Source organism: Oryx dammah, unplaced genomic scaffold (genome assembly GCF_014754425.2).
Source record: "Oryx dammah isolate SB20612 unplaced genomic scaffold, SCBI_Odam_1.1 HiC_scaffold_18, whole genome shotgun sequence".
Taxonomy (NCBI): Eukaryota; Metazoa; Chordata; class Mammalia; order Artiodactyla; family Bovidae; genus Oryx; species Oryx dammah.
Window position 1 is genome coordinate 49,476,527 of NW_024070202.1, and position 13,646 is coordinate 49,490,172.

General features: G+C 45.0%; 1 protein-coding gene across 1 annotated transcript in view; it reads right to left on the bottom strand.

Moving 5' to 3' along the window:
- The window catches only part of LAMB1 (laminin subunit beta 1), a 76,457-nt gene extending 63,279 nt beyond the window's left edge, over window positions 1-13,178 (bottom strand). Inside the window, exons 1-5 of the mRNA XM_040260840.1 lie at window positions 12,766-13,178; window positions 12,542-12,643; window positions 11,364-11,539; window positions 8,345-8,480; window positions 4,923-4,996 (exon numbers count right to left, since the gene is read on the bottom strand). Coding sequence (XP_040116774.1) covers window positions 4,923-4,996; window positions 8,345-8,480; window positions 11,364-11,539; window positions 12,542-12,578 — 423 coding nt within the window. The 5' untranslated portion in view covers window positions 12,579-12,643; window positions 12,766-13,178. The remainder of the gene's footprint in view (window positions 1-4,922; window positions 4,997-8,344; window positions 8,481-11,363; window positions 11,540-12,541; window positions 12,644-12,765) is intronic.
- Window positions 13,179-13,646: the final 468 nt, after the last annotated feature.

A 13,646-nucleotide genomic window follows, 5' to 3' on the forward strand; every position in this document is an offset into this window, starting at 1 on the left:
AATGAGGGCTCAGAGTGTTCACCTAACTCACCAGCTATTGGCAGAAAGACTTCAATTGAGGCTGAGTGAAGACCTATCAAATCCAGGCTGAATGAAGATCTTTTCTGCCTGTCTGGTTACTGGTGTAATAGCAGCCTGAAAAATGGATGTCAGAAGGAGGAAAAGGACAAGAATTCTGGAAACAAGCAGGACGGAGGTTTAGGAGGTTGTGGTAAACAGGGACAACTGGAACTATGAAATGAAACAAAATGAACACAAAAAATAAGCAAATGCGTCAACTGTGATGTATGAAAGGTAAGCTGACTCAGCAAACAGAATCTGAATTCGAACCAGTGCTTGACTCATAGAGAACAAACTAGTGGTTACCAGTGGGGAGCAGGGGAGGGGCAATGTAGAGGCTGGGGACTAGGAGGCACAAACTATTGGGTGTTAGATAGGTTTGAGGATGTATTGTACAACACAGGGAATATAGCCAATATTTTGTAATAACTGTTACTGGAGAGTGACCTTTAAAAATTATATAAAAATGAAAATTTTTTTCAGAGAGATCAAATGCTGCAGGCCAAGATGACCAAGAACTTGAACAGGATCATAAAAAAATAAATAAATAAAAATAAAATCTGGGTGACAACTAAAGTGAAAAGTAGTACATGCCAAGATCTCCTTGTACCTTCCTTAATAACCTTGACGGTCTTTCTCACTGATTAAAGGAGACAAGGATAAGGAAATGGAAAGTCATATTTTGATAGATTCTTTGACTTATGCATTTACTAGTTGTTCAGGCTTAATTTATTTTTTACCTATTCAGAAATATAAGGAAATAATACTTTATATTAAACCTGAGAGAGTATTAGGCTAAGAATTTTAAGATAAGGGGGAGAAAACCCCAATAACTAACTGAACCACAGCAAACTCTCCCACAGGACACATCTCCTGGGTGGTGACACCTGGAGACAGACTAGCCTGATGTTGCTATGTTGCAAGGGAGCCTTACAGCCATCCTGGCTGTGCTTATTCCTCCCTTCTGGAACCTTCCAAGTCCCAAAAGGCCAATTTCCTGTGAGGTTAGGAAGCTGCTGGAAACCAGGACAACGCATTTTACCTACAGAAGGGAAGCCTTTCCGTGCTGTTTGCTGAGTCACTGACCTTCTCAGGCCTCACATTGCTGCAGAGCTGTCTCTGAATTTATACTAAATAAAAAAGCTGTGAGCTTGGAAACGTCTGGCCATGTACAAAAACAGACTGTCAATATGCTAACTAGATTATGCAAGCCTAAGAAAATCCAATCCAGTTAGTAAGCATCTATCTCCCTGAAAACATTCTCATATAATCCAGCAGTCCCAAGCCTGGACCTGTATCCAGACTGTAATTTGAAAAGATGTTCACATCAGCACTATTTATAATAACCAAGACATGGAGACAACCTAAATGTCAGTCTACAGACGAATGGGTAAAGATGTGGTACATATACACAACGGAATGCCACTCAGCCATAAAGAGAAAGGAAGAATGCCATTTGTAGCAACACGGATGGACTAGAGGTTATCATACTAAGTGAAACAGAGAAAGACAAATACCGTATGATATCACCGACACAGTAAGTCCCCTACATGTGAACCTTCAAGTTCGGAATTTTCAAAGATGTGAACATGTTACTACCCAGACATCACTGGATCTTTTTTCTTCAAGAGAGTAGACAGAATAGGATCCAGCAAGGAGCCAGAACCTGTGCCATCAACATCAGGTATGGGTGAAATCCCAGCTTGCCCTCCATCTTCCTTGTTGATGACCCTTTAGCTTTACCATCTCCCACCTCCTTTCCCACCTCCAGTTGGTAACTCTTCTCTCTGTTCCCTTGATGCCAGCCCCTAGAGGTCAACTGTTGTACTGTACTACTGTACTTTCCAAAGTATTGTAAAATTAAAAATGTTTTCTTTATTTTTTGTGTTGGCTTGTTTTTTATGTATTATTTGTGTGAAAAGTATGATAAACCAATTACAGCACAGTATTACACAGCTGATTGTGTTAGTTAGGTACCTAGGCTAACTTTGTTGGTCTTACGAATAAACTGGACCTATGAACTCTCAAAACAGATCTTGTTGGTACATTTGTGACTTACTGTATGGAATTTAAAATATGACACAAATGAACATATCTATGAAACAGACTCACAGATACAGAGAACAGACTTTTGGATGCCAAGCGGGGAGGGATAAATTGGGAGTTTGGGATTAGCAGATGTAGCTATTATATGGGCTTCCCTGGTAGCTCAGACAGTAAAGAATCTGCCTGCAATGTAGGAGACTCAGGTTCGATCGCTGGGTTGGGAAGATCCCCTGGAGAAGGGAATGGTAACCCACTCCAGTATTCTTGCCCAGAGAATTCCATGGACAGTGAAGCCTGGCAGTCCATAGTCTATGAGGTCACAAAGAGTCAGACACAACTGAGTGACTAGCACTTTCATTGTCACACTTCCTGGTGGCTCAGAAGGTAAAGAATCTGCCTACAGTGCAGAAGACCCAGGTTCAATCCCTGGGTCAGGAAGGTGCCAGTGGAAAAGGGAAATGCTACCCTAATAAATAAGGTTCTACTATATAGCACTGGGAACTATATTCAATATTCTGCAATAAACCATAATGGAAAAGAATAGGAAAAAGAATGTGGATATATATACCTGAGTCATTTGTTGTATAGCACAACACTGTAAATCAACTATAGCTGAATAAAATAAATTTTAAAAAGGAATAAACACACTCTTCATCCTCATCCCCTTCCTGTCCTCACCACTCTTAATGGTATCAGCAGCCTCCAGGTTCCCCAGCTCGGACATCTCAGGAATCTTTGATTCATCCCTTTCCTAACCCTGCCTTCTGTTGTTCTGTTTCTAATCTTTCCCCAGTTCATATTTCAACCTTTGACTCCCTTAGCAAACAGAGGCTCCTCCTCTGGGTAATGACTCTCAAAGTTAGCAGTTGCAGAGGGTAGCAGAGTATGGCAACAAGGTGTGATGTATGATTAGAAAAAGCTCTCCACATCAGACTGCCAGGATGCCAGTTGCAGGAGGTGGCTCTCTCCTAGTTGAGAACCACAGCCCTGCCTAAGTCAGCTCCCCCTTACCGTGGACCTTGAGAGCCCCTGCCTCTATGCCTTCTCTTCTCCATGCCCCAGGCCCTCCTTTGCTTTTCTTCTTGGCTCCCTCATTTCCTGAAACACAGGTCTCATTTCCTGTCCATGGGTCCTCATCTCCACTAAAGTCCACACTCCTCAGGAAGGAAGCAAGGTCCTTCTGGCTATAGTCTTACTTCCTGTTGGTCCCCTCACTAGCCCAAGGGTAGACATTCAAGGCATGTCTACATAGTACGTGCTGAACAAACTGTCCAAACTGTCCCACTGAGACAGAGAGAGAAGGCCTTTTCCTCTGTCAAGAAGGCCTTTTCTTCTACCTCTTCCTCCTAAAATCCTGCTAACTCTTCCTGACCCAGGTCAAGAGCAATCACAGTCCTCTCCTTGTAAAGCTATCTCCTTTATTCCAGGCTAAAATGAATCTCCCCATCCTCGGTGCTGATGTACATTGTCTGAACTTCTGCCATAGCAGTGAGCACATCTTGCCTTGTATCAAGTTATTTTCAAGTACACCTTCTTCCCTTGGGCTTCCCAGGTGGCACTAGTGGTAAAGAATCCACCTGCCAATTCAGGAAAAACGGGTTCAATCCCTGGGTTGGGAAGATTCTCCTGAAGGAGGGCAGGGCAACCCACTCCAGTATTCTTGCCTGGAAAATTCCATGGACAGAGGGTTCAACCCTCAGCCTGGTGGGCTACAGTCCATGGGGATGCAAACAGTCGGACACAACTGAGCAACTGAACAACAACATGCAGACAACATCTGAGGCTGAGTCTTAATTCTAACTGCCACGTTGAGCTCATGGCCAATGAAGGAACAAAGTGGTTTAGGGGGAAGTCCTCCCGTACCTCATAGGAGCAGGTGTCACAGTGTAAACCTTCCCCCTACCCTTTCTCCAAGCTGCAAGAGTGGGTTCCTGGGGAGAAGCGAGGGGATGAACCCAGGCCTGGGGACAGGTAGCCCAGCATCTCTCCTAGACACATTTAACCTCAATGCCCACCCCTGACCCTAGGCCTCCCAGGCTCACGCAGAGGACACAAGCAAGACTTTAGTGGTTACCTGCCCCCATGATAAATCAAATCTACCGTGGGCACCTTTTCCAAAACCTGCAAGGGTAGAGATAAGGCCCCCATGCCCAACAGAAAATGATTCAAAAGTGATTTTAATCTGAGAAGCAATAAGTAAATTATGGGTTTTGTGTGCACCAACATGTACTTTAAGCCATATGAAGCCTGTCATTTCCAGGCAGCTGCTTAAGAAGAAACAAAGAGACTTTGTACTGAGCCATTCCTTAGTCCTGGAGTCATTTTACATCTCTCAAAGAAAAAGGATGGGAAAAACATCCACACTGAAGAAAGCAGGCACATTTCTTAAAGAACTGTAAAACCGTTCCCACAAATTTTGCAAAACCTTGAAAACTAAAGATAACACACTTCCTTTCCAGTTACCAAAGTCAGCATTAAAATATCAACCCAAGGGAGCAGGGATTTACTCTCCAGATGTTTTACTGTGGTTTGGGAGTGAGTCAAAGCTGTCTCTCTCCATGGGGAAATTAACAGATATCTAATTAAAAGTTTACAGTCGAATCATAGAACAGTGCCTCTCTCTACTTATTGCCACAAAGACAGAGTATCTGTTAAGTGTAGTTATCCATGCCCATGTTTAAAAGCTGCTCAATTATCCTAATTTATAGCAACAATAATGTTTAGGTTCCCACTTAGGCCAACTCACAACAGCCATCCATTCTGAAAGGCGGAATTACACAATGTTCTCATTTCTGAAAAAGAGAGGGATTCCTTACCTTGAAGGTCATGATGAGATGAGTGAAATGAAATTCTGCTTCCAAATCCAGTTGGATAGTGACATTCTCCACGCCTATAGGATATTTTTTAAAAAGACAAAAGGAAATAGCAAGGTAAACAAGAACATCTGTGAACAATTGAGTCTATTCTCTTCAACTATCTTTATGCTCCTCATAAAATTCTCTCTGCAGTCCACCTTAATCTGAAGGTAAGATAATAACAATAACCCCCTGGCTTGATTGAGGTGATAAAGCACATCTCAGAATGACCCTTCAGTTAGTCACAAATCATTCTGGAGTTCAACGTATTGAATGTGCTCCCTGGAACAAGACATCTGGCAGAATGCCTTTAGTTGCTGTCAAGAAAGACATCCTTTGCTTAGTAAAAACTGAAAAGTCTTTCCAACTCTCTAAGCCAAGGGACTCTCAAAGGGGAAATGAGAGGGGGCATTTCCTGTGCACAGTAGGGGTTCAGCTCTGCAGTCTAAAGCACAGGGACACAATCCAGTCTAAACACAAATATTCCTTTTTGTTTCTATGCAGCAGCAAAGAAAACAGGAGTCCACCATGAATGTGAGTTATGCTCCAATTTAGAAAAACTATCCCTGATGGAGAAGTCTTTGGGTGCATTGCCACAATGGAGAAATAATGCCAAAGAGACAAAGAATGGGTCAAATAAATAAACTGCCCCAGAACAAATACTAACATCTTCCCTTTCAGGGAAAAGCCTGAACAAACAAATGAGCCTTTGCACTATGCCCTGGGGGTCAAGTCATCCCATGTTAAAAGGCTAAAAAGGCCACTGGAATTCCAGGGATGGACAGCACCTCCTCCACAATCCCCTGGGCCCGAGGGCCTGCCTGTTTGGTGAAGGAGACCTTTCCACAGTTTCCTGTGCTCCAGAGAGCTTTTGGGGGTTCAGCTTCCGGAGCAAGAGAAGTCTTAAATGCAGAAAGACAGGAATGTGTCAGAATGAATCATGTCACAGGCTGGTGTATTTTCAGGAAATCAGTAAGACTTTTGAAATAAACTCTCCCACTGGAAAACAGCCAAATCAATTGGGGGTGGGGGTGGGGGAGGGAGGGAAAGTAGTCACTGGAACGGATATGAGTTAGTTGGAATGTTAAAGAAAAACAGTATCGTCATGCTAACTAACCTTATCTAACTTCTGAAAAAGAACCATATTGCAAACCTTATCTAACTTCTGAAAAAGAGCCATATTACAAACCGACTCTCGAGGTTTCTTTCTGAGCAACATGTTAGCTAAGCAACTGTCCATCTCTCCCTTCCCAGGCTTTTAAGTACCTGAACTATTTGTTTAAAATGAAGAGATAACGAAATAATGTAAAGTCAGAGCAAGACTAGGACCAGTTCTGTAACATAAGAATGTATCTGCCGATGTGGGCTTGAAAAGCACATTCCATTTTAGATTCCTAACCTGATAAAGTGCTACAGGTTTTTTTTTAAATATGGGAAGAAAAATCCATGGAGAAAAGAACCAAGATCATTCTTTTATGGTGTATGGTGTATGGTCAGACCTGGGAATAAAGCATGAAGGCTAAGTTAAAAGCAGCTGCACATTCCAAGCCCGTTTCTGGGCCTGAGCACTGGTAATTTAAGGCATCATGTAAAGCTCAACTTGGATAAAACACACAGAAAATAGATAAAAATCACATTCATCAAGAAACTCCTCAATTGTGAACTATCAGACAGCAGAGAGATGATAGGAGACAGTAACAATCTGTCTGACTTTCTAAAGAGGAGGTTCCATCCATCTAATCCTATCTAATCTCTTATAACAGTGATAGAGCTCTAAAGCCCCTTGGTTTGAAAATCCCTTCCTTCAGGACTTTGTCCTCTCTTGTCCCACAAACTCAGAGCTGTGGAAACTGATTAACACCTGATGTAACCAGAATTTGATGAACTATTTTACTGTCTATCAACTTGATACTGATGTTGAGGCACCCTTTTGTCTTTTTTTTGGCCGCACCACACTGCACCTAGTTAGCAGGGATGTTAGTTCCCTGACTAGGGACTGAACCCTGTGCCATCAGCAGTGAAACCATGGAGTCCTAACCACTGGACTGCCGGGGAATTCCCAAGGCATCCTCCTAATTGTCTTTCGGTCTCACTGGAAAAATGTGGACAGTGAGACAGGTCCCACATTTGTAATCAGATCTATGCTATTTCACAAGTCCTCTGTGACTCAAGTGCAGATTTACAGAAACTTCTCTTTTACCCTGAACTCTCAACTCAGATACCCTCCTATAAGAATTAACAAGGCTTAACTGATAAATTGCTTTCTGACATCTAGTTTATCTCAATCAAGCTGATAACCAATGGAGTCCCAAAGCTTACCAATGAATAATCAACCTTCCCTAGAAATCAATAGTAGAAAGCATGTATAATTTCATAATCAATTAGAAATAAGTCTATGAAGAGACTTCCTCCTGGGAATTCCCTGGCAGTCCAGTGGTTAGGACTCCATGCTTCTGCTGCAGGGGGGCCCAGGTTTGATCCCTGGTTGAGAACTAGGATCTTTCTTGAAAGCCTTGTGGTGCAAAAAAATGCTTCCTCTTTACAGACTGATAAATAACTGCAAAGCACCCCAAAGCTTCCTGGGCATAGAACACATAATAAAGGGATCTAGTAGTGCCCAGGCTTCCTCTGGCCAAGCTTAGATTCACTTCTTTGAGAGTCCTTTGTAATAAATGCTTTTTTAAAAAAGACATAAAGTTAACTCATTATTAACAACACATTAACTCTACTGTTAGTCCCCAAATTTCAGCATTTGACTTGGAAACAAATGCAAAACTAAGATGAGCTTAGTTGCATCACAATAGTAACATCATACTGGATGAATTTATTAAATCCCAACCCAAATGGCAAAGAAAGGAAAAACAGTTGGATTCACACACTCATTAGAAAAGTTGACTCAGGGTCGTGATCCATGTTGAGTGTCTGAGAAATTATGTCTAGTGTGTATTCATGGTACTATTACTAACTGTTCTCTAGATGGAAGGAAGGTGGTGGGCGCTGATTTTGCTCTTTCTTTTGGGATTGATCAAAATGAAAGACGGCTGTTTTGGGGAAGGATAAGGGCCTGAGTTGGGCAAGGTCTTCCCATGCCCTCCCCAGACTTCCCCAGCACATTGCCACACTCCCCAAGGGCCCCTCAGGATGAAGACTATGAAATCCTCCTTTGGTCTCGCATGAAAGACTTCTTTCTTACAGGAAGTGCATACTTCAAAAAGAAGGATCAGATTTTACCAAGAGAAGTCAGTGCTCTGGGCAGTAAATCTGTCGAAGGCCATAATTCCAGGATAGAGAAACCAATCGTAATTACAAACACCCAGGCTCCTGTAAACACTTTCCAGGTAACCAATCACACTCCATGGAAGTTATTCCCACACCACACATACCATTTTCGGATTGCCACCAGATCTTAAGGCGGTTTGGAGCAAAGGTCGTGACCACATTTTCAATGAGATGACTGTCAGGGTTGAGGGTTTCATGATAAGGATCTTGTGAATTGCATATGAAGCATTTTTTGTCCTCCTGAAAGCAAAGATAGTTTCACCAGTCTGGGAAGCAATCACACACTCACATGCACACCAAAAATCAAGCCCACAATACAAAAATCAAACCTACTTTCTCCAAGAAAAACGAATGTGCCAAAATTATTTAAGTGACCTAGCACATGTCTTTTACTTTTTAACTTAACGGAGTATGATATACTCCTGAAATTTTCCTCTTCTCTTGCAAATTCAAGGTCAAAAGTAAAAGAAACCATTGTTTCCACAAGCTATTAATTTAATCAAAATGAAATTTCTAGGCTTAAGCCTTAATCTCAATGAATAGCTGGAAAAGCTTACTCTTGAGGCAAAATACAGAGGAGGTTTTAGAAAATTTTTGCTGACATAAAGCAAACTGAAAATAAAAAGAGAACAATTCAACTGGCCTGATTTTCCAAAACCTATATAAGGCAGAAACCAAGTATTAGTCAGATATATTTAAGAAGCTTTAGGAACTACAGATCAAGACATCTTAGCTTCTCCCCTGCCCCGACAGTGAATTCATGGTAGCAGCATGCAGGCTAGCTCACAAAATGCTCAGAATATCCAGGAAGGGGACACCAGGCTGTCCTGTCAAGTTGGGAGCACTGAAAACTGGGACCAAGTCAAAGAATGCCAAGGACCTGAACTGAAAAATCTACCACTAGTTTCAGATTTAGAGCGGCTTTGAACTTTTGGCTTAACATTTTCCTTCTACCTAAAATGTGAGTCACGGCCAAAACAGCCTTCTTTGCACTCCATCATGGTGAATTGTAAACAGCAGCATCACTTAATTAATGGTTCCCTTTTCCACATGAGGCTGGGCTCTCTACCCCAGTTTTTCTGAAATTAATTAATTCTGAAAATGATGCCGAGGCAGAAATCTGTTGAGACCCCACACACATCTTACAAACAACATTAACACATTATCCACCTATGGATTTTTGCAGAAAGTAATGCCTGTGGTTGGCAATTTGTTAAGTAAGTGAATACTGAAACACTCCAGTCAATAATGTTTTCGTAATGAGGGATGGATTAATATGTCTCTGGTCCTCCAGTCAGCAAGTGGTTAAGCAAAAGTGATATCCTTGAAAGGAAAGTATCACCTGACAAGACGACATTTGTATGTATTTAGTTAGCCATTAGTTATCACCTTCCTCCCAAAGGGATTTTTAAGACTGGCAAGATATACTAACTAAAAAACAGAAACCAGAAGTCAGAAATGCAGGGGAACCCTGGACACAATACTTCTGATTCCTGCCTCAAGTTTTCCACCTGTTCAGTGTTTGGGAGAATTACACCCACAGTTCCTTTCTTTAGGCTCTGTATCTGAAGCATAGCATGCCTCCGTGTGTGCTCGGTCATGTCTGACTCTTTGCAACCCCATGGACTATATAGCCTGCCAGGTTTCTCTATCCATGGGATTTTCCAGGCAAGAATACTGGAGCGAGTTGCCATTTCCTCCTCCCGGGGATCTTCCCGACCCAGGGATCGAATCCGTGTCTCCTGCACTTAAGAAGGATTCTTTACCACTGAGCCACTGGGAAGCCCTGATATCTGAAAAGCGCCCCACAATTTCATGGCTAATCATATAAACTAGAGAGTCTGGCTCTACTTGCTTTTAGACAAACAGTCCAATTCTCATTCTGGTCAAAGCCATTTTCAGGATCTGGTGATTCATTTACAGGATGCCCTGGCCTTGGAGGTAAATGTTAGCATAATATTTTAGGTGAAATTTACATGCTAATGTTAAAAAAGGTAACATCAACCGCCTTTGGTGACTTGTAGTCAAGGAAATTAATACCAGAGAACAATTACCAGAACTTTAAAAAAGTGTAATTATAGCCTCCCTTCTAATCAGGAGGAAGCAGTCTAGACATCTCTGTATAAACCTGGAAGCAAATAAGTGGAATCCACTTTACCACATTCCTTCGGTTTAATTTATCAGGTTTTCAGAATGGGCTCTCTTTCTGTTTTTTAAAAGTGTCTCCATTTGAAGGCATCTGCATGCAAACCACACAATATCCTGTCCCACTCCTGAAGGGCAGATCTACATGTAGGGAGAGTGACCAAATTTAGAGCAATTGACTTGGAACTTGCCCTGTACAGGAGACTAAACTCGTATGCTTGCTTTAGAGGCCAGAGATATCAGTCTCTTAAAAAAATCAAGGAAATGGATTCTGATTCTGGGTAGTTTATGCTTTGTACCTTCTTTCAAAATTAGTCTTATTAAAAACGTGACCTTTGAAATCTACGATCTGGATCCACTTTTAGAAACAGAAAACACTCTGAAATTTCATTTTGGTCCTCCTCTATCAGGGTACCATGGCAACCAGGGCATTTTGAAAAAGCAAGCATCTGATCCTGATAGCTAATGGAGGTGGATGGGAGCAGCACCAAATGAGGAGAGAAAAACATTGGAGTGCTTTTCTCCATGATTGAAGTGACCTTGCAAGGTATTTGTTAGGGCTGGAATACCCTTTATCCAAGTGAAAAACTTGGGGAAAACCCAAGATCACCCCTCAGTATATAAAAAACGAAGAGGACAAACCACCTTTTACACACATTTTCCAAAGGGGAAAGATTGAAAAACAACATTAAAAAAAAAAGCAACACGGGCTTTTGGAAACCCTGGGTCAAGGCTTGCGCACGTGCCCCAAGATCTGTCTGCAGCTCTGCCTTTCTATACAGTGGTGGCAGGAAACGTTTGGCGGATGCAACTGTGCAAACTGAGATGAGGCAAAGGGGTGAGCTACCAGCCTTATCCCGGGACTCCCTGACTGCTAAGCTTCCTATCTGGATAGCTGGCAGGATACGGGGTCCCCCAGGCCTTCCCCTTCGGTGGGGACTGGAAGAGGTGTGAGGGGAGCCATCTCTCTGCCCTCACCTGGAGGTGGCTGACGATACAGTAAGGCTCGGGTTTGTGCAGCCCGCAGGTCGAGGTCACCGAGAGCTTCTGCGCTCGGCCGATGAGAAGGTCGCCTGTGGCCGGGTAACAGCTGCCCTCCGCGCAGCCGTAGCTGAAATCGGGTTCTTGAGCGCTCACTCCGACTCCGCACAGGGCTGTGGAAGGCGCCGGCGGACAGCGTAGGGCACAAGCAGGGAGCGGGCCCAGGCAAAGAGAATAAGCAGGGGGCGGAGACAGAGTAGATTGGGGGAAAAAAAGCAAGATACACAGGAAAGAGACACAATGGAGTGAGGCCGGGAAGGCAGAACGTGGAGAGGAGGATTCAGAAATAAACAGATACAGTAGGTTTGTCCAGTATCTGAGAGCATCACTCCTAGGAAGCCCACCTACCCTCGCGCCCACCCTGATCAGCCCTGGGAAGCAGCTCCTGTCACTTCGAGGTTCCTGGACCCGGGCGCAGGGAGGCAGGCGGCCAAACGCCGCACACCCACTTGTATGTGAACTCGCATGCACACGGTAGCCTGTGCATCCTTGGGTGACAGTGCAAGTGTGTGCGTGGAAATTTGTAAGCGTGGGACGCGTGAATGTGTGTGTCCACAGACTCGGAGGTCGCCTACGCTTCGCCGGGGACGGGGGATCATGCGGTTCGCGGGGAACACCAGTGTCCCGAACAAGGGGCAAGTGGTCAATCCCTGAGGCTTTGGACTGGCTTCAGCGATTCGTCATTCCAGGGAAGCTCCCGATCTAGCTGTTTCTGGCGCCATCCGGGGGCAAACAGCGATGGTTAATTAAAGCCACATGGCCCCAATTTGTTCCCAGGATGAAGCCTGCACTCAGCTCAGGCACTCTCCCGGATGGGCTTCTGAGGAGCCCTCGCAGCTAGCCCACTACCCCATGAAGCCTGACCCCAGAGATGGAGAGACCCTCAGAAAAAGGGCCGGAGATGCAAAGCCGGAGCTCTGGGCACAAACACCCCAGGATGCGGTCCCCGGCCACCGCTGAGGGCGCTGGCGATGAATCCCAACGCAGATTTCTATCAAGTCCCTCTCCCCACAGGCTTCCCCCAAAGCTGAATCGAACGGTTTGGTTTATTCTTCCTGCAAGTCCAAGCCCACCCCTTCACACACACACCCCGTGCCCCCTTTCCTCCGAATTACCTAAGAAACTGAACGCGAACACCTGGAGCCGCCCCATGTCCGTCCCTGCAGCCCAGGGGACACGGCCACCGAGCCGCCGGCTGTTTTTCCCAGTCTTCTTTTCTAGAGAGGTGGAGAGAAAAAAGGCAAATATTCAGAGAAGAGGGGGCCCTCGCATTTCCTGCCGCTCCCACGGAAGCGAAGGGTGGGAGGGAAACCTCGCGCCGGCACTGTGTCCTGCTCACCCGGCGGGACGAGCGCTCTCCCGGCGCCTGGCAGCCCCCGAAACCAAAGAAGGGAATTAGAAAGTTTCGCCCTGGGAGGAACCAAGGGAGGCGCCTCTGCTCATGCGCACACGGGGAGTCAGGGCGGAGGGGGCCGGGCGGCCCCTGCTCGGCGGGGAGGGGGTGAGGTTCAGGTCCCACCCTCCCCCCGCGCCTCCTTTGTTTTAAGGCTGCATCTGCGGATGCGATGGGGTAGTAGCTCTTCCAGTTCCGTGCGGGGCTGCTGGGAGACCGCCGGGTGCGCGTCCTGAGCTGTGCGCTGGGGTGCCCGAGGCGTTCGGGCGGGTCTGGGAGGTAGGTGTTCAGATCGCCTGGCGGGCGAGGGGGCTGGTCAGGACCTACCGCTCGCTTCTGCATTTACATTTATAAGGAGTGAGTCACGAAGAGGTGCCCAAGGCTGTAAACTCTAGCGCTAGGCGTGAGCTGGTTAACCCTTTAGAAAGAGGGTCTACCTGGCAGGTTGTTTCCGAGAAAGCGGGGAAGCCCCCTGTACTGCTGAACCCGGACTCGGCGCGACCTCGGATGTCTTCATTCCAAGGAAGCAAAGTGCTCTTCGCTCCGCTGCCTTTGCGCACCAGCTCAGGACCTGCCGGGGGGGGGGGCCTGCCACCCAGGTGGCCACAGCATTTAATTACCCATCTACTTTTTTTTAAATCGACTTTTAAATCCAAATCCAGACGTAAGGTGCGAATTCAGGTAACTTCTCGAACAGTATAGGTTAATTTATTCAACTTTTCTCCATCTCTCCGTGAAAGGAAGTCTCTCAAGAGACGCACTTAACAATCTCCACAAAAGCACAACTTCGCAGATTCTTGGGAGGAATAACGTGGCGTACAAATGGT